At 42.5% G+C, this 20,262-nt stretch overlaps 1 protein-coding gene across 2 annotated transcripts in view; it reads left to right on the plus strand.

The window, feature by feature from the left end:
• Window positions 1-20,262, plus strand: part of LOC308199002 (uncharacterized protein C1orf21) — a 106,364-nt gene that overhangs the window by 51,565 nt on the left and 34,537 nt on the right. For both annotated transcript variants that reach the window (XM_080602364.1, XM_080602363.1), the window contains exon 3: window positions 10,613-10,707. In XM_080602364.1, coding sequence (XP_080458490.1) covers window positions 10,613-10,707 — 95 coding nt within the window. The remainder of the gene's footprint in view (window positions 1-10,612; window positions 10,708-20,262) is intronic.

Below are 20,262 nucleotides of genomic sequence, written 5' to 3' on the forward strand. Positions count from 1 at the left end.
ATGTTCAGATGTCTTATCCTCCCCTGGCCACACACACGCCCCCCCTCGAGATCACTTGTCCCCAGGAGTTGGTTTTCACCTAGTTTTGGAGTACTCCGTGTCTTCTTCTTGTCCGTGCATTTTCCCAGCAGCCCTGTGAAGCAGCAAAGGATACTTTCTAGCTAGCGGTCTGTGGTGTAAGGAGAATTAACCCCGAGGAACATGGAGGAAGGCTGAGCTAGAGCTTTTGGTCATACCCTGACCGGTGATTGTCGTCCCTCGCATCCTGTTAACGTGGGGCGGATGACCAACATGCGTGGAGGCCAGCCATGCAAACCATGGTTGGTTGCCATTTGTCTTCCATGTGATGTTAATAGAGAGATTGCATTACTTCTCACAAAAAAACTCAAGTGCTTGCATATCAATGCATATATATATTATCTTTTTCCCTGCCAAAGTTCTTTTCTGACCTGCTGCTGACGGAGACCTAGCTGGCATGAGGCACTGCAGCGGGCCAGTGCCCTTGGTAAAAGGTTGTTTAGCATGATCCTTTATGCATGGTGTGATAGAAAGTTATGCATACCACTGTAGACGTTTATAGTACTTGGATTGCGTGTTAGTCCAAATAGAGAGTAAGCCTAGGAGCTTTTTGGCCAAGAAGAAACATAAGTGGTAGAAAAAAAACATGTAATGAATTCCTTGGAGACGTTGTGGACTCTGCTGAGGGTGGAAAGCCCTTACAGAGAGATCTGGACAGATCACCAACCGCATGAAGTTTAACAAGAGCAAGTGCCAGGTCCTGCACCTGGGACGGGGCAACCCTGGCTATACGTACAGACTGGGCGACGAGATGCTGGAGAGCAGCCCCGCAGAGAGGGATCTGGGGGTTGTGGTTGACAGCAAGCTGAATATGAGCCAGCAGTGTGCCCTGGCAGCCAGGAGGGCCAACCGTATCCTGGGGTGCACCAAGCACGGCATCGCTAGTCGGTCGAGGGAAGGGATTGTCCCGCTCTGCTCTGCACTGGTGCGGCCTCACCTCGAGCACTGTGTGCAGTTCTGGGCACCACAGCACAAAAAGGACGTGAAACTGTTGGAGAGTGTCCAGAGGAGGGCGACGAAGATCGTGAAGGGCCTAGAGGGGAAGACGTATGAGGAGTGGCTGAGGGCACTGGGCCTGTTCAGCCTGGAGAAGAGGAGGCCGAGGGGAGACCTCGTTGTGGTCTACAACTTCCTTGCAAGGGGGAGAGGAGAGGCAGGCACCGAACTCTTCTCTTTAGTCACCAGTGATAGGACCCAAGGGAATGGTGTTAAGCCGAGGCAGGGGAGGTTTAGGCTGAACATCAGGAAGAGGTTCTTCACCGAGAGGGTGGTCGCACACTGGAACAGGCTCCCCAGTGAAGTAGTCACTGCGCCTGCACACACTGTTGGAGTTTAAAAAGCGATTGGACTGTGCACTTAGTCACATGGTCTAAAATTTTGGTAGACCTGTGTGGTGCCAGGAGTTGGACTTGATGATCCTTATGGGTCCCTTCCAACTGGGGATATTCTACGATTCTATGATTCCTTGGTTCAGCTGCACGTGTTCTGCATACAGCAATGTTTCTCTTTGCAAGTCGTGTACTGAATTCGAAAATTAGCCTGATGGAAACAAGGGAGCTAAATTATGGCTTCATCATTAGCTGTCACTCTATTAGATCAGGGGAGAAAAGAAACCAGAAAACCCAAGGTACAAGCACCAGCATCACAGGCGGCAGGACATCAAGTTCTCCCCCAGGCAGGAGTCAGCCTATGCTGTTCGTGTCAGAGCACAGAGATAACAAAAGGATTAAGAGGTGCAAGCAGTTTGCAGCACTGGGAACTCCTGACAGTGTTATAATGAAGGGTGGGTTGATATGGCAGTGAAGTTTTTTGTGCTTTTACACAAGCAAAAATCAAGATGAAGTCATTTGAGTTAACGGAACTGTGCTACTGTCAAACTTGTTGGCCCAGGAGGAGCGTGTTGAAAGCAGTCATGATTGGGGTCTGGAAAAGGATAGTCTGATAAAGCAGAAGGGAATTTGCTGAAATTTTCCCTTGTGGTTTCAAGCAGGTTTTCCTCAAGCAGGTTTCGAGGTGGTTTCCACCCTTGAGGGAGCTGATGTTCCATGAAGCATCATGAAGTGGGGATGTAGGAGGAACTGCTCGAAAAAGCTTAGCAAAGAGTGGCCCCTGTCTCGCCTTGCTTCAGGGCAAATGTCCTTCCTGCACACATGGGGTCTGCTTTTCTGATTGTTTGTCTTGGCCCCTTTTTTCTCTCCCCCCAGAATAACGGTAGCAGCCACATCTGCTTTGTGCAGAAGCAGCATTTGGCATTCCTCGGGTCCATGTTAGGATGGTGTAGGATGAAGAAAATACTTCATGGTGATCTTTTCAGACGTGCTGAAATCTGTGCAGTACATTCAGGTTTTTAAGTAGCTTTTCTGTCTGATGATTAATATTTCGCTGGCAATATTGGTGTGTTGCTTGTGCACCTGGACTGTGTTCAGTATCTGGTGTGCACCACCTCAGCTTCCTGAAGCGGCTTATATCAGGTTGGATTAAGGTACAGGTAACTTCATTTGGGAAATCCGAATTAGCATTTTCAGATAGACCTTTGAGAGAACTGGATTGGCATACTTCCTAAGCTATTTTTTCCATTTAGTTCACATTAGTACAAACAGCTCAATCACCAGGATGACGAATTGCCCAGGAGTGGATAGATCTGAGGGCTGACGACAGAGGACGACAACGGGCCACTCGCCCACTGCTGCTCTATCTCCAGTGAAGTTTCACTCTCAGCCCACGTCCAGGTGGATCAGAAATCCACCCCCACAGCTGCAAATATCAGCAACTATGTCAGAACCAAATTAACAATGTCGAGTTGAAATAACCATTTAGATCCTTCTTTCTTTAAGTTTGGTGAAGCTGAAGCTAAATAGGTAACTGGGATATCCTACGTTATCTAGTAGTTACTTTGAGAAACATTCATGTACAGAATTTTTGTAACTTTTCTCTAACTGTTGACTTGTTTTTGATCTTTGACGTCACTTCAGCTGACATTCATGCAGCTGATATCCACATACAGTAATAGAGCTGGAATATTCTGATGAGCCCATCTCATCCATCTCGTGCAACCAAACTGAACAAACTTCTACCTGTAGCGCTCAAGGCTGATGAACTAAATGGTCTTTAAAAACCTCTGATTATGGAAACCGCAACCACCCAAGCTACCTAATTCCAGTGCTTTGTTCTCCTTCCAGCTAATGATCTTTCCTAATGTCTGTTTTTTAAGCCATAGCTGCTTGTCCAACCAGTGTAGGAGTATTCCTCCTCCTTTGCAGCGGCACTGTAGGTGATGTTTGGCATGGTTTGTATTTAGCATCTAAGTGTCTTGCTTATTGCACAGTACAGAGAAATTTGTTGGACAAAAAGTTTGTATTTTACAGAACATGCACGTTTCATTATGGATGAAGGATGAATCTTGGTACATCCTTCATTTCAAAGGCTGAAGATGCTTCAGAGATGCTGAAGAACACTATGTAGCAGAGGAAAATGAAGGTGTAGTTAGAAACTTTCTTCTTGGTGGTGTGACTTAAGTACCACATATCTGCTGTGCTACTTGGTATGTCACTGAGAAGAGAGGCTCACCCGTCATCCCTTTTGACAACAGCACAGACAGATCTGTCCATCTGAGATGAAATGGGAATGGATATGAGTGTAAATCAGTCTTCCTCTTTTTTTAAGACTGGATGTTCAACAAAAGATTCCTCCAAAGGTCTCAGTGAGTCCAGATATATGTGTTGGAGTTGTGCTTGTTTTTTGTGTTTTTTGTGGTTCATGTTCTGGTTTTTATTTTTTTAACTGGGCCAGAAATAGCATCATAACTGATGTTGCTGTGGTAATGGCACAGCAATGTGTGGAGGTGCCGAAGAAACATTTTTCATTGGAACAACCACAAGGTTTATTTCTTTTTTTTTTCCTCCCCCCTCTAGTAATTGTTTTAATATTATAAGTTGCTATGCTCATTTATCACTGAAATCATTATTAATGAGTGCTGTTTTTCTTTGTCACGTCTCCATGGCAACCGGGTGACATGTTTGAGTAGAATTATCTGTCTCCAGATGGAGATCTTCATTCATAAGATTTGCTTACTGAGAATTTTTCCAGCACATTCAACTTAAAAATTCTTCTTTCATCACCCTTCTAAAGAGTTGTGTCAGAGGTGTTGCTGCTTTCTAGTTTATATCCCGTGATGGTTTTTATGGTGGACGTTATGCTGGAAAATATTTCTGGTTTTAATTTGTGGTTCATTTATGTTGATTTTCTTTTGACTCAATTGGGCTGCATTTCTTCAATGTAGTATTTGTCTTGGCAGCCCTGTAAGCCTGTTCCTCTCCCATTTGAATTATTGCTACTCCACTTTTTTGTATAATAAACCACACACTGGTAGACAGTACTCGATTTTTACTTCTGTACGTGAAAGAAGCATAAAGATTTATTTCCCTTTATACGTGATGTACTACACTCTGAATGATAGTGTCCTAAATTTTTGTTCATGTTCACTGCTTGATGTTTAGTTTTGAACATGAAAGAAGCATAAAGATACTGCATTTTGTCCGTTTTAATGTAAAACTGTATTTAGGAAAAAGAAAAAGATATGGCTGGTTAGCAAGATTAAGCAAGGTAAATATGCACAGAACTCTATAATTTCATTTATTGTGAACTTCATACAATTTTAAAGGTCTTGTTCATTGTCAGATTTGATTGAGATCAGGTAGGGCTTAATTAACGTTTCAGGATGTCTCTGGATTGGCTTCTGATCACTCAGACCAACATATCTCAAAATGCTGTATTTACTGTAGCTGAAGTCAAAAAGTAAAAAATCAGAAGGTGAGTTTAGCATCCTTTACTTCTTCAATTGCAGATGCACCCTTACCTGATCAAGCAAAACCTGGTGAGCATTTTTCACAGAATCACAGAATGCTTGAGTTTGGAAGGGACCTTCAGAGATCATCTCGTCCAAACCCCCTGCTCAAGCAGGGTTGCCTAGAGATACAGGATGGCATGCAGGCGGGTTTTGAATATCTCCAAAGAAGGAGACTCCACAACCTCTCTCTCTGGGCAGCCTGTTACAGTGCTCTGTCACCCAAATCGTAAAGTTCTTCCTCATATGGCAATGAAACCTTCTGTGGTTCAATTTATACCCATTACCCCTTGTCCTATGACTGGCCACCACTGAGAAGAAATTGGGCCCATCCACTTTACATTGTCCCCTCAGGTGTTTGTAGAGGCTGATGAGATCCCCTCTCAATCTCCTCTTCTCTAGGCTAAACAGGCCCAGCTCGCTTAGTCTTTCCTCACAGGACAGATGCTTCAATCCCGTAATCATCTTTGTGGCTCTACGATGGATCCTCTCTGGAAGTTCTGCATCCCTCTTGTACTGGGGAGCCCAGGACTGCACACAGTGCTCCAGGTGTGGCCTCACCAGAGCTGAGTAGAGAGAGAGGATCACCTCTCTTGACTTGCTGTCCACACTCCTCCTGATGCAGGCTAGGATCCCATTGTCCTTGGCCACAAGGGCACACTGCTGGCTTATGGTTAACTTGTTGTCCACCAAGACCCCCAGGTCCTTTTCCTCAAAGCTGCTCTCCAGCAGGTCAGCCCCCAACCTGAACTGGTGCCTGGGGCTGTTCCTCCCCAGGTGCAGGACCCTGCACTTGCCCTCGTTGAACCTCATGAGGTTCCCCTCCACCCAACTATCCAGTCTGCCCACATCCCTCTGAATGGCCAAATTTTTACTAAATACTGAAGGCAATACTGAAAGTGCTGCCGTTAGGAAAAGCATCAAAGGCCATTTCTCCAACCTGTCTTTTATCTAATTTTCATATTCATTTAAAGCCATTAATGATGTATACCCCGTGACACACTTCTGGGTGCTTTGTCAGTTGCTTAAACGTCCAATCTTTAGCATTTACTCTGCTCTCATCCTGACAGTAACTTCAGAGCAAGAACAGTCTCCTAAATACATCAGGATTCATGGCTTCTGAACACCCCATCTTATATACATATATCTTATGTAGAGAAGATAAATGTAATTGTCACCTGGTCTAAAAGTTTATACGTAGCTCTGTCCTCCTAATAATAATATGATGCAAGACTTGTCTTCTCCAACTGCGTAATTGAATTTTATTGGTCTATTTAGTGTATGTGAAGTAGGGGATGTTGTCCCATCTGCAGTGTTAGGTGTCAGACTCATTTCTTCTCTGTTTCACCAACTAGCGATGTCCCACCTAGCTAAGCCGCTTAGTACCACCTTCTCCTCCTCCTTTGCACCTCTTTGGTTGCCAAAAGACTCATTACAATCAGTGTTAAAGGGCTGGGAGAGTGCAAAATATTGACCAGTCCCCTTTCTTTCAGGGCTTGTTCTGCATTTCCCATGTCAGATCCCTGCTTGAATAGATTTGTGAAGGGCTCATAAAAATGAAGAGGTTTTATCGGTTAGCTTGATCCAGGAAAAAGAAGGAAGTTCAACATGAACATGAAGGACGAAGCTTCTGTCAGTGAGCTCTATAAATGCCAAAGGGAGACCTGCAAGCAAAATTTAGTGTTTCTCATCAGATAGCAGGAAGGTTTCAGATATAGACGTCAGCATTTTAGCTGGGGTTCAGGCAGTTCTGGCATTGAAGCAGCCTAGTTCAAAGGCCATTGGAATTAATTAGAGATGGGTATTTTCATAGAATCATTAAAGTTGGAAAAGACCTCCAAGATCATCTGGTCCAACCGTACCCCTGCCACCAATATCACTCACTAAACCATGTCCCTAAACATTTTTCCTTGGTGAATTGGGTGGTTTGGCAAGTGGATGTTTCTAGCAGTCCCTCACCATACCTAGGAAGCTGTAGGGTTTATAGTCAGCTGGATAGTCCTCCTTTTTCTTTCACTGGCAGTATAATTACTTAGCTGTTTTTTCCCTTTGAAAGTGGAATCATAGCTATTTATACCTACCTCCAACAAGTGACTACTCAGTATGAGAAAATGATGCCAATATATTGTATTTATGCTCACTATTTTGAGGAAAATATTTTGCCTGTGATAGGAAATTACGATAGCTTATGAGTAATGATACTGCTTCAAACTTAACATTGCTGATCATTTCATGTGTTCGTGATGCAGCACTTGTTCATGGTCCTGGCCTTGCTTCTTGCGTTATTCCTGAAGTTAAGTTGATCGCTTGCTTTCTGCAGGCCGCTGTTGTGTTTGCCTGTCATTGGTGCGTGCACCTCTCTCTCAAAACTCGTGGGTTTGATGGTGTTGCTAGCTGCTTGGCGCTCCTGCCTGTTAATCATTTATTTAGGCACTGAGGTATAAGTGTTGGACATTCAGCCTGCCGCTTCCTTCATGTGCCTCATCCTTCCAGAGGTTGCCTTTTGGCTTTTAAGGTAGGTTGTCAGCTTAGATTTTGGCAAATTTACATTGCTTTTGGAGATACGGGTAGAGATTTCTAATGCCCCAATCCATACTACGTAGTAGAGCTATGGCATTAAGTTCGTAAGACACTTTCTATTAAAAGACTAACTTTACTAATGTTCACAGAGGCAGGTGTCTTCCACTTTGACCTCCTGATTATTTTTAGTTGTACTGGGGCTTGGAGCAACCTGGTCTAGTGGGAGATGTCCCTGCCCATGGCAGGGGGTTGGAACCAGATGGTCTGTAAGGTCCCTTCCAACCCAGGCCAGTCTGTGATCCTCCTAACGGGAAGGCAGATTTCTCTGAAGTAAGACTTCCTAGCTGACATGTTTTTTTCAAGTTATCCCAAAAAATGTAATGAAAAATGACTTATTTTTGGAAGCTTTCTTGCTGCTGAGTGTGTCAGGCCTTAATTGTACCAGGCATATGCACTTCTCCTGCCGGTCCCAAGGAAGGAGGAAGAGTCACGCTGTCTGCACTGCACCACGCGGATAATTGAGTAGCTGTTGTATTGATAAGTAAAGTACTGGGGAAAAACACTTTTACTGACTAACGCTGTTAGTCAGCTGTGGAAATTATACAAGAAATTCTTTAAATGTCCTGTGTCTACCTCATAATCCTCCCCCTTGCCTGGCCTAACTTTGTCCACAGTTTCTCTAACATCTGGCCTCTTTACAAGCCCGAGACGATTCAGGAAGTTCTGTGCTGAAGAACTTCATTAGCCCATTAAAAGCAGCCTGGATTTGTAAGTAGCAATACTGCAATAATTACAAGAGTGTGGCCAAGATGGTGGGGATGAATATTTGGAGGCCAGGTTGCAGCATGCCTGCTGCTCAGGTACCTGAACAGCAGTGCCCCTCGGGACTGGTGGCAGTCAGCTAGAGAAGAAATCCAGAATTAGCTGCCAGCCAGAGCTTCCTTCCCACCTTACCTCCATCCTACAGAACTGCATCAAATTTTCATACAAAAAGCTGATTATACCAGTTATCAAACGTGGCCTCATCGGTGCCCTTGCTGCGTGCACCAAGAAAGAACGTGCTTCATGTGGCCCCATACGTGCAGTCTGCACAGGGTGGTCTGCTGCCCAGCAGGCGCTCAGTGTTCGGTTGCAGTAAGTCACTTGGGATAGGCAGGAGACACCTCGCAGAAGTTATTTTTGCCCCTGAACATCAGGACCTCCATGCCTTGCTTATTCTTTACAAGGCTGGGTTGCTCGTTCCTCTCAGCATGTCTTTTTGAGTTGATGTGGACGAGCCGCAGGTTGTGCAAACTTCCTTCGTTCCATTTTCTCTGTCTCATCTGTTCCCGTATTCAAATCCATAAATGCCACTGTGGGAGCTGTGTGCTTTTTCTACGTGTGGGTTTCATTGCTAATCACAACAGAGATCGCTGAAGGAGTGAGGAGAATATAAGTTAGATATTGCAGTCAATCAAGGACTTCTAATTCTCGGGCTTTATTGTGTTCAGCCTTTTAGGTTTCATGAATTGTCATCTCCTGACTACCTAAATTCCATTTAAAAAAAAGAAAAAAAGTTCAGCAAACAAGTTCACATTTACCAATCTAATGATTCTTAATTCTTAGTTAATATTCTTCTAATATGTTTTAAGTTCTTGCATCTGTTTTGAGTCTCTGCATCTGAGTTGCTACTATTTGATAAATGTGCAATTTTATTTAAACTCTGTAATAATCTTAAAAAAATAGATATGTACTAGGCCAAATGCAGCTTTTATCTTTAAAAAAATAAAAAAATAAATAAAAAGGCTTATATAACGTCTACTACCTAATTAATAGTTTCCTCAAAACAAGCTTCCTTCTAAATTATTTCATTTTTTTGTTTGTTTATTTAAATACAATAGACCCAGGAAAATCCATTTGTGTTTTGTTTTTCCCTTAGCAAGTAAGATAAATTGCTTGAAAACCCAAAGAAAAATAATTAAGTTTGGATGGTTTCTTTTCATTTGCCCAGGTTTCACCTTTTATTCCCCGTGCATTCTCATTTCATTTTGCATTAATATGTTTACATATGGTAAAATGCCAGTTTCCTTTCTGCATAGTATATCCTGGTGGGAGGAATGGGGCTCCAGAGCTCTGGACGTCTTTCCTATGGGCTCGCTTGCTCCAGAGGTAACCAGAGCAAAAAGCTGTCAGAGCAGCTGAGAAACAGTGCTGTTGGTGCAGCAAGCTCGAGGGAAAGGAAGAGAAGAATTTCTTTTCCCCAAAATCCTTGGGGATTTGGGAATGTCATGTCCTACTAAAGAAAAACCCGTTGTTCCAGCTTTGAGTGATGCTGTTTGCATCCTATGGCGTAGCATCCATATGTAAAATAGCATTACAGGACTGACACCAGAGCTGGAATTCACTATTTGAAAAGCTGCAATGTCTAGCTGATAAATAGTAAGGGCAAGCGGGGAGTCTTACTTTTCTTATTCCTTATTTTCATGCTGGATTTCTCTCTGGGTAACGTTCACGTGCAGAAGAAATGGTTGTGGTGGGGAGTGGGGAGACGAGGATGGTCAGCATGCTGCCTCTTCTCCAGAAATCCTCGTGTGACTGGCACTGGGTACCTTTTGCTTTAACTCTATTAAAATAGTGCAGGAAAAAGAATGAAAAAAGATGCTGTGTTTGGGGGTGTTTTTTTCTTTTTTTTTTTCCAGATTATAACCTATTTTTTAAATTGCCTTCATCAGCATTGCTTGATTTATCAATGCAAAGAACATACGTGAGCAGCCTCCTCTGCGTAGTCACTACCGTACATTGCTTGCTTGCCCACTGATAGTAAAAAACTAGGGAGGCTGCAGTAGCAGAGAGTTTGCTTGTATTAAGACATATTATACAGAAAACTAGGGAGGTTGAAAAGAGTTTGTCCTGCCATATTCCCAGTACCCGCTGTTCACAGTACCGAGGCTATTCCAGCCGAGAGAGCTGCCCACCCATTTCCGGAGGCTAGAACAACTTTCTTGGTATCAGTCCCATTTAAGCCTTTGAAACTGTATACCTGTGGTTTTTTGTTGCCTTGTTGAATTAGGGTCTTTTCTAGTCAGCTGTTTTGGGTTTAGTTTCTTTTTTTTATTTTTTATTTTTCCCCAGCTGCTGAACTACACTGGTTCAAAACTTTTTTTTTTCTTTTTTTTTTTTCTTGGTGCTCAGATGAGTATAGGATCAAACCAGTGGAAGAGGTCAAATACATGAAAAATGGGGGAGAAGATGATCAGAAAATAGCAGCCAGGAACCAAGAAAACTTGGTAAGGATTGAACTTATCACTTCTTTAATGAAATAACATGGCTCTGCTTTTGTAATGAAATATGCAACATGCAGCACATTGAGACTGCAGCTTACACACAGCAAGAGGATTTTCCTGAAAATGTCATACCTGCCTGTGAAGCTCACATAGACAGCGCGAAATACTACTTTTTCTCATGCTTGTCTTTCTGAATTAGGCTCTACTTGATCTTGGAGGGAGTGCTTCCAAGATTATACTCACCTCCTTTGCAGATATAAATATACCCGGTTTGAAATGTCTGTGTCTATATTGCAAACGAGCTGGTAGTAAAACAGCAGTGCCCTGCCGTTAATAAAATGACCTACTTAAGTAGATATTATTTGCTCTGTGCCTCGTGGTTTTACATATTTTAAAATTCACAGTTCACGATAGCAAAAGCAATATATTCATAACAGAGCAGTCACAAAAATCATTTTGCACATTTTGTGTCTTCCCTGACTTGAGCAACTTGCTGGCTCACAGTTCTGCTGTCAGGGAGGAAATCTCAGGTAAACTCAGTGCAGCTAGAAATAGCTAGGGTGCTGTTGAGGTGGCTCAAATTGTGGCTGAGTCACGTGAAAGGACTTCTGAGAAACGCCACCTCTATTCTAAAACTGGAGGAATGTAGATTTTGTAATTGGTTAGCTGGGGCTTCACCCAGTTTAATTTTTTGAGGACACTTCACAGTGATAATAGTTGTGTGTGAAGTTTCAGATCTGGTTCCCCTCACTCATCACAGCTTTCTTCATATAGGATTGTTTTTCTTCCTCCCCCTGTCAGTAGGACCAAAGGGGGAATGTAATTAGCAACCACTGAACATAATTCAGTGGACCTATGACCATTATCATCAGCTCAAGATTAGCTTTTGCTATGACTGGGCAGTTGTACAAAAATCCACCATGAATTTGTCTTTTGTTGAAGGTGTGTGGAGGAGCGTAATAGAGCTGCGGGCAACCTGGATGTGCTTTCCTTCCCTCTTCTAGATGCAGGTGCCTGCAGTACAAAACAACCACACATGCCTTCCTGCTCTAAACAGCAGAGTTTACTTGCTGTGTGCTGTCCCAGCCTAGGTGCTGGAGCGAAGGTTGGGCAGCACACAGCGCCATTTCTGCTTTGCTTTCCATGTGCCTTGGCTACTTGCAGTTTTGCATTGTTGATGCTCCAGTGAGGACACACCTTCAGCTTGCAGCAGGATGCTGGGGATATTTTAGTGAAACACTGCTGAGAACATCGCCTTTTCTAGCAGCATCCGCAGTGCCCTCAGCATTACTGCAGTTTAAGCATGTTTGTTTTGAACTGGGAGAAGTGGGACTGCAAGAATTTTTGCTCGTTTTAGAGACCCCAGTGCTTTGTTGGTAAACAGGAGAGAAAAAAAAAAAGAAAAAAAAAAAAGGAAAAATGATCACAATACATATTTTTGATAAAAGTAGAAGAAGCCTAGCGATTTAATTTTTCTTTTTCTTTTTTCTTTTTTCTTTTTTTTTTTACTTTCTGCTGCACTTAGAGTACTGGCAGAAGGTAAAATGCCACTTGCATGAGAACCAGGAAGAGTTCGGGAAAGCATAGGTCTGCTGAAGTGACACAGCAGATACAGATATTTTGCACTTTGATTGGTTTCTGCATTCTTGCAGCACTTAAGTGTTAGTCTGATTCAATTTAGCAAGAGACATTGCTACAGCACAGTGCTTATTGTTTTATTATTGATGGGTCATGCTTGATGGGAGCAGGGGGTTGGTGGAAAGTATAACTTAATGTAGGGCTGGAGGGCTAATATAGCTCTCTTGTCTGTCATATCTGTTGGGAGAAAAAGCAACAGTAATGCAAGAAAGCCTTCAATCAGACTGCTTGTATATACTTTAAAACAAAAACCCTCTTGCACGCCAAAAAGACTTTATTTTCCTTTTCCTCATCTTACTATAGGGAGATTACACTGGCTGTAAATGTATGCAGCTTAATCCTGGGAATTGTCAGGTCCTCGTCATTCCTGGATTTTTAAGTGGGTTTCACTGCTCGAGTTCTCCCAAGTAAGCACGTTTAGCTCACTGCTTAGAGGATGGGTTAAGCTACCCATCACTCAGGCTTTACTTTTCTTAACGTGAAAAGTTGGCAAGCACTTACATAATCCTGTCTTCTCATCAGACATTTCCAGGCAACAGAAATTGTCAGAACAAGAAAAGGCGGTGGGAGAATCATCCAGCCCTTTTCCCTCCTCCCTCGTTCCTTAATCCCAAGTTTTGTTTATTGTCGCAGGGCTGCTAATTCACATCTCCTTCAAAGATGGGGCCAGGATGAAATGCATAACCCACATGTTGTTACAGTCTTCAGTCGGTTCCCTGGGAACTGCTTCTCTCAGGGTTATCGTACCCTCTGGTACTTTGTCCTTGAATGTCCTTGAATCCGAATGTTATTCAGATGACAGCAAATTTTTGGCCCTGTTACAAGCATGTCTCAGAATTACCAATCCTTTTTGAAGTGTTTTAAAGGCTGGCTTGAAAAAAAAAATCTGTGCTTAGGTGAAAATAAAACTGCTTCCCTTACACCTGAGGCTCTTTGGTGAGGTGCTGTCCCGTGGGGAGCTGGCACCGCTGTGGGTATCGCTGGGAGAGATGAAGCCCCATCACTGGTCGCTGTCTTCTCAGCGTCCACCTGAGGTTAATCAGGGCTCAAAACTGGCGCAACGCTGACACTAAAGCAGAAATACTCCAAAAACATACCGACAGCAGGAATGGCTGTGCTAGGGCTGTGTGCCAGGCGAAGCAGAAGATGCTCCATGTGAAGAAATTCTCTGGCAGACTGAAAGGCCTCATGGAATTTTAATGTAGGCTCTTGGCAGAAGAAAAACTAAAAGAATAAGAAAAGCCAAGCTTGTTTCAGATTCTGTCAAATAATGATTCACTGCTTTACGCAGGTTGGTTTTGCTGTTCTGTGCTTGCTGTCAGATGTTTCAGCTCCTGGTTTTAGTCCTGGTGTCTCTAGACACAGGAGGGCTGCCCGTGGTACTTCATGGGGCCAAGGACCACTGGGGCCAGGGGACGGTGGCTGTCTCTTCGCTTGCCAGAGTTAAGCTCCAGCTCCAGCATCTTCCCTGACCTGCATGCATTTCCCCCCTGGGAGCCCCGATAGGTTGCTTATGCAGTACTGAAAAGGGTTGCAGGCTTTTAGGATCACTATAATCCAAACCGAAGGGTTTTACCAGCTGATGAGTGTCTTGTCTTACTCAGCAGAACCGGGGTGGGTTTTTTTTTTTTTGTTTGTTTGTTTTTTTTTTGTTTTTTTTTTTTGCTTTTTTTTTTTTGCTTTACCAGCAAGCAAAAGCTGATCATGGCTAGTAACATACATCACATGCCTGGGCGAAGAACACTTTGAAGAAAAACACTTTGAAGAACTAAAATGCAAAAAATCAGTAATATTAATATTTTAAAAGGCTCAATCTATTCTAAAAGATACCTGCTACAAGCAGGAATAAGTAATAAATTTTTACCTTCTCTAAAGACCTATTAATTTTTGTTTAGAAGGGACTTACTGTTTAGCTCTTCGACATCATGTTAAATATACAAAGCACAATCACAATAGCCTATTTAACATTCATCACAGGACTAATTTCATTGTCCTCATTTCCATCCCCTCAGAACACTGTTGGTTTTCCACTGTAAAATCTTATTGCCGAAAAAGGTAAGATAAGGTGTGTTGTATTCATGCAGTGCTGGAAACTCGATGAGCTGTATCAATTTTCCTTTGAGATGGTTTGCAATAGTACAGATGCCTCTGAAAAATTAAAATATAACATTTTTTTGTTAAATGGTTAACTAAATATTTATTCACAGAATCACAGAATCATCTAGGTTGGAAGAGACCTCCAAGATCACCTAGTCCAACCTCTGACCTAACACTAACAAGTCCTCCACTAAACCATATCGCTAAGCTCTGCATCTAAACGTCTTTTAAAGACCTTCAGGGATGCCCACTTCCCTGGGCAGCCTATTCCAATGCCTAACAACCATTTTAGTAAAGAACTGTATTGTAGCTCAGTTCTTGGATGTATTTGTAACTTTTACTAATGGAAATCATTTTCTGGTCTGCAATGCTGCAAAAGGCTACCTATTGGAATTTTTATGCTTTGTTATCCAAACCCTCAAAACAGTTGGGCATAATCCTCTGTTTCGTCTTGGAGCTCAGTAGTGAAATTGCATGTTGGAGCTTGAGATGAATTCCTGCTGGAGCTGAAAGAAAATTACCTCTTTGTGTTTTTCTTGCTATCTCTCACTCCGCCTTTAATAATATGAACAATATTTTGTGTTTTCTTTTCCAATAAGTATAAATTTCCACTCCACTTACCTGCAAATGTCATTTTTGTCAGCTTTGCGTGCACTGTTATTTCCTATGTCTCAAGCTTCTCCAACCAGCTGCTGTTCTGCATTTATCATTCAGCTTGGTAGTACTTAATATTGCACAACCTCAGTAGCCATCGTTTTGTATTCAGCAGCAGTTGTCATTTTCTGCAGTGGTACATTAGAAGTAGACAGTAGTAACCGATAGATGAAGTGTATGAAATTAAAAGCCTGGCAGAAAGGGATTAATGAAGCAACTTTAATAACTATATAAAATGTAACACATGAAATACTGTGTCTAATATCAATATTTAAATAGATATGCAAAATATATATTATAGATCCATCAATCAGATAAACATTTTGTGATGTTTGATGCAAATCTGGACAGATGCTTGAATTTCTGATTGATTTAGGAAAATATCTTTTTAATTCTATTGCCAAGACCACCGGTCTATATACGTAAAAGAAAGAAGCTAACCATGACTCGCTGTGGTTAAATTTACTGGGGATATTTCTGGTGTTTTCCTTTCTACAAAAGTAAAATACCACAAATAGCTCTGGAAATTTAAGAGTGGTAATCCAATTAATTTAGTATTTTAAAGTGTTTAAATCCACTGCTGCTTATTGTTTCTAGATAAGCTTTGAATTGCTGTGTTTTAAAAGTCTAAGTGTGTATGTTAATCACGGTGCTGTTTTAGTACATTGGTAAAGAGCTTTGTAGAAATGAAAGTTAGTATCATATTAATGTATACTGTAGTATTAAGATTTCAAGCTGTAAGTTCCCTAATTATTTATTTTAAACCACTTTACAACAAGAGCAGTTCAAAGTACACTATTTCAGGGTGGAATTTGCTCACACTCTGCCTGCCAGGGGAAGGAAACCAGAAATGCCCAGGACCATAGCCCTCCATCCTTAGCAAGAAGAGGATTTTTTGTTTGTTTGTTTTTAAATTTCATCTGCCCTGAAGAGTTAGGCCCTGTGTTCAGCCCCAGGTTACTTGGCTACAGGAGACCCCGTCGTTCTGCGCTGGTGAGGGCAGTTGCATGGGCTTGGTTCATTGTCTGCTGCCAGGGATGGATTCTCGGTGTCCGTCTGCCCGGACAGGAGAGGCCGCTAACCGCTCTGCCTCTTGCTGCCCTATTTTCCCTTCTCCTGTTTGCAGATGTAAAGCCTCAGTTCAACAAAACTCCTGAAGTTGTTTGTGGCTATTGAGTTGAGACCTGGGCAGGGAGTGAACTGCAAAAGCAGGCTGCAAAGTACAGCTTGGGTTGTTCTGGGGGGGGAATGAAATTTTATCATTATTTTTTTGGTTCCTGAGGCATAATAATAATAAAAGTGGGTAGTGCTGGATGACTTGGTAACATGGCAGGGTTGCTCACAGGCTGCTATACCACTCACCCTTGCTTTGTCAGCATCTCTTATATCCTGGGAGCTGGAAAAGAGAGCAGGGAAGTTGTGGGGTACAAAACAGGGCTACTCCTCTCCCCCTCTCCCCCTCTCCCCCCCCCCCCCCCCCTCCGTTTTCCCACAAGTAGAGACATCCACTTTGCCTGGCTGCTGCTGCAGCCAAATCCTCCTATCCCAAGGGAGGTCTGCGCAAACAGGTCAAGCAGGCTGCTCGGAGATGCTCCCATCTGGACTCTTCCTGCCTTGAGTTTAAGCAAAAAAACACAGAACAAAAGAAGCTGCTACAAAATAAGTAAATGAAAGGCACGGATTAAAATTTAAAAGTCACTAAATGACGGAGTGATGAGCATAAATCCAAGCTCCTTTCTGCTGTAGGTGGCAGGGTTCACACTAGGATAAAGGAGGCAGCATCCGCCAAGCAAAGTGTCCTTTCCTCCAGGCAGAGCCGCTCCGAGCAGTACCTGGACAAAGCAAGTGATGTGCACCACCAAGCAAGAGGAATTTTCCTTTTCACTTTTATGAGGTGATACCCCCTAAATTCCTGTGGGAGTACATAGTTGCTTATTGGATATGTTTTTCTGCAGTCTTCATTGGTAGAGTCTGGACTGGGGCATTTTGTGCTGCACGTGCTCCCAGTCTGCCTTCTGTTTTCCCCAGGGAAATTAAAATCTTGAAATCACCCTTCAGACTTTTTCAGAGTTTGAAACTCTAAATGAGTGCTGCACTATTGGTACTAAAGAAGAAAGTAATTACACATTTCAATTTTAATGAGTCAGCCTCTCCCAATATTTCTGGAAGAAATACATTTGAAGCTGATTTAGAAGTGCACAGAAAGGATATTGTTACTAGAGTCTGTTATTTTAAACACCATGCAATTAGCTTTTTTCCGTAATGCTTATTTCAGTTAAAATTTGCAGTGATATCCTTCAAAGAATGGTTTCTCATAATGAATTTATGTCACTTAGCGCATTTCACTTATGGGTCACTGCATATTATATAGAGATCAAAGTTAAGTGATTGCACTAAGTATTAATATTCTTTTTCCTCTGGATCCCATAACAAATTTGATGTAAGAAGTATTAATTTTTCCTCTAATACCTAACTTCTGAAAATCTAGAAAGCAAGTGGATACTATTAATATTTTAGCAAGTCAGAAATAATATAAAAGCTAAATATGATCCGAATATGTTGTTTCAGACTAGTCTATTTCAGTCTTCACCCTCCAGTAAGTAAACCTGCAGAGTGCTCTGTTGAGAGGTAGAATGAAACATATTCAGAAAGTGATTTTAAAGTAGAAAGCTTAAAAAATGTAATGGTATTTCTTTCTAAGCATATTAAAATAACAGTGTCCAGAAGCAACATGTAATTGCAGTCTTACTGATGTTTGCCAGGAAGAAAAATGTGTTAGTCAAGGTCTAATGCCCAAGTGTATGTTTTGCTCCAGCTGGGTCAAATATAAATCTCCAGCTCTATGTGATCCATACGCCATTATTTCCTGCAGCGTTTTCCATAGCCATTCGAAAATAAAGTAGTTAAAAAATAAATAAAGACTGCAACAGAAACCAAACAACTAATGGCTACGATCCACTTCATATTTTCAGCATTTCAGACCACTCTAGTTCAAGCATCTAGGTAAGAAAAGAGGAAATACTTACCTAGTGAAACTTTTATCTCCTTTTTATTTTATAATGCCTTGGAATACAAAAATCGCTTGTGAAAGGCTTGTTCTAAACACAAGCAGTCTGGGTGCCCAAGCTGCCCTGGCCATTATGTGCAGCCTTGGGCAGGTGTCAGGAAGGAGCACGGTTTCAGGACCAGCTGTGGAGGGGTGTGAATAGAAACATTCACATTAGTTGCGGGAGTTGATCATTTTCTATATGGGTTGTGTTTTTCCATATTTGTATTATTTCAGTGGGTGGGTTCCTGCCAAGGATGGGTTTTTCTGCTCTGGAGAAGCCGATGCCTTTGCGAGGGCAGATGGGCGCAGAGCTGTTTGCTGGCCGGAGCAATTGGCTGCACTCATCAGAAGTCATCTTGGCCAAGGAAGCCCCTTCTCGTGGGAGTCTGACCTGGGAGCTCAGCTGAAGGGCTGAAGAGCTGCAGCTCTTTGGCTGAAACACGTCCGTGTGGATGACCACCTTGTCCAGAACTTGTAAACATCAGTGCCTGAAGCCCAAACTGGATGTCTGCTGCGGTGAGCTCTGGCAGCGGCAGCAAGTGGGCACGGTGACATTTATCTGTAGCCTGGAGCATCCTGGCCCACCAGCAACACCAAGGATGTGACTGTTTCTCCTGTCCTTTCATTATCGTTATCCTTGTGCTGGAGATAATCTACTATATCAAGGCTGTGGATGTGGCTTGTATGTTTTGGACACAAAAATTCAAAGATAATCTCCAGGAGGAGGTGTAGAAATGCATACTGCTCTCTGCAACAGCTTACTGTGCACTTTGCGGCAAGCCTGCCTGCGTCACAGTGCTGCCAACACCAGCCATTTGGAGATGAGTCAGCTGACCAAAATATATAGATTATATATGAAGTTTGCTATTTAAAAGCATCATACAAAACTCTGGAAGCCTTTGGTTCCAGTGTGTCTTCCATGATCATAACAGCTAACGCCCCTTTTTTTCTGTTTTTTGGTGTTGTTTTTTTTTAGAGCTGAGGTTCTTTTTCTTTGAAAGCTTGAGAGTCTCTAAACATAACTTGAAGAACTGAAGCTTTAAGAGAGTTGAGCAATAAGATTTTGAAAGCTGTCAGCAATAGAAGTTCTCCACATCTGTTTTGGTACTAGTTTTTCAGTGATTGCCTGGTAAACATTAATTACTAATTCTGCTGTTCTGGAACAGAAGGTAAGACAAGACCAGGCAGAAACAAACACAGAGAAATGCCTGAAATCATAAAAAGTCACTAGTGGAGAATAAAGCTGGCAAGTCCAGGCACTGAGGCAATCTTAGCAGCTGTGCCTTCTGCTAGCCCGAGACACACGGGACATTCGCAGTTAGGTGTTAGGCAGGTTTGCTCAAACTTTCTGTTCAGGCATAGCACCCCTTCAGTTGAGGCAGTTGTGGAAGAAAATATAGGCCCAGGATTTCTGTATCTGGTGAGATGCTGATTTAATGCTGTTTAAATACATGGAGACAATGGGGAAATATACACATCGATGCTTCATTAGGTACTTAACCATGCAACCTTAGTAATCTTTACATTTTAGTTTGAACACCATACCACACCCCCTGAAAAGAAAGTTTCAGGTGGCTGAGAGATGGCATGGGCTTTTTAGACTCAAACTTGAAATTGAATATATTAATTTTGCTTTGAAGCAAAAATGTCCACTTTTGAATTTTGACAGAGCTTTCCTTCTCTCTGTGTTTTTCCTCCTTTTACTTTTCTCCTGTGTTTCTCTGACTAGTGTCATCGCCTGGATCTTCTGGCCTGGAATGCATCTTTAAAGTATTTTCCAGTAGGTGGGAGCTCAGGTTGTTCACACTGAATTATGATGGCTTCACAGAGATACTGAGCTCAAATTTAAAGGCGAGGACGGACCGTCGCGAAAGGATGGGATTTGTTTGTGTTTTTAGAGAAGAGATTGCTTATGCTGTCTTCTGAGGTTGATGACAGCTAGTTTTATCTGAAACACAGCGAAGCAGATGACACTTGACAGCTCTCTAGTGTGAAGTGGACCTCACATCCCTGTTAGATGTCTCTCTTGGGAAGAATTTAATGCATGTTCTTGAGTCGCAGGCAAGAACTGTGGTGTCTTCTGGGTCCGGCAGAGCTGCTGGGGTAAGTGCGGTCCAGAG

This window comes from Anser brachyrhynchus (genome assembly GCF_964034855.1).
Source record: "Anser brachyrhynchus genome assembly, chromosome: 8".
Taxonomy (NCBI): domain Eukaryota; kingdom Metazoa; phylum Chordata; class Aves; order Anseriformes; family Anatidae; genus Anser; species Anser brachyrhynchus.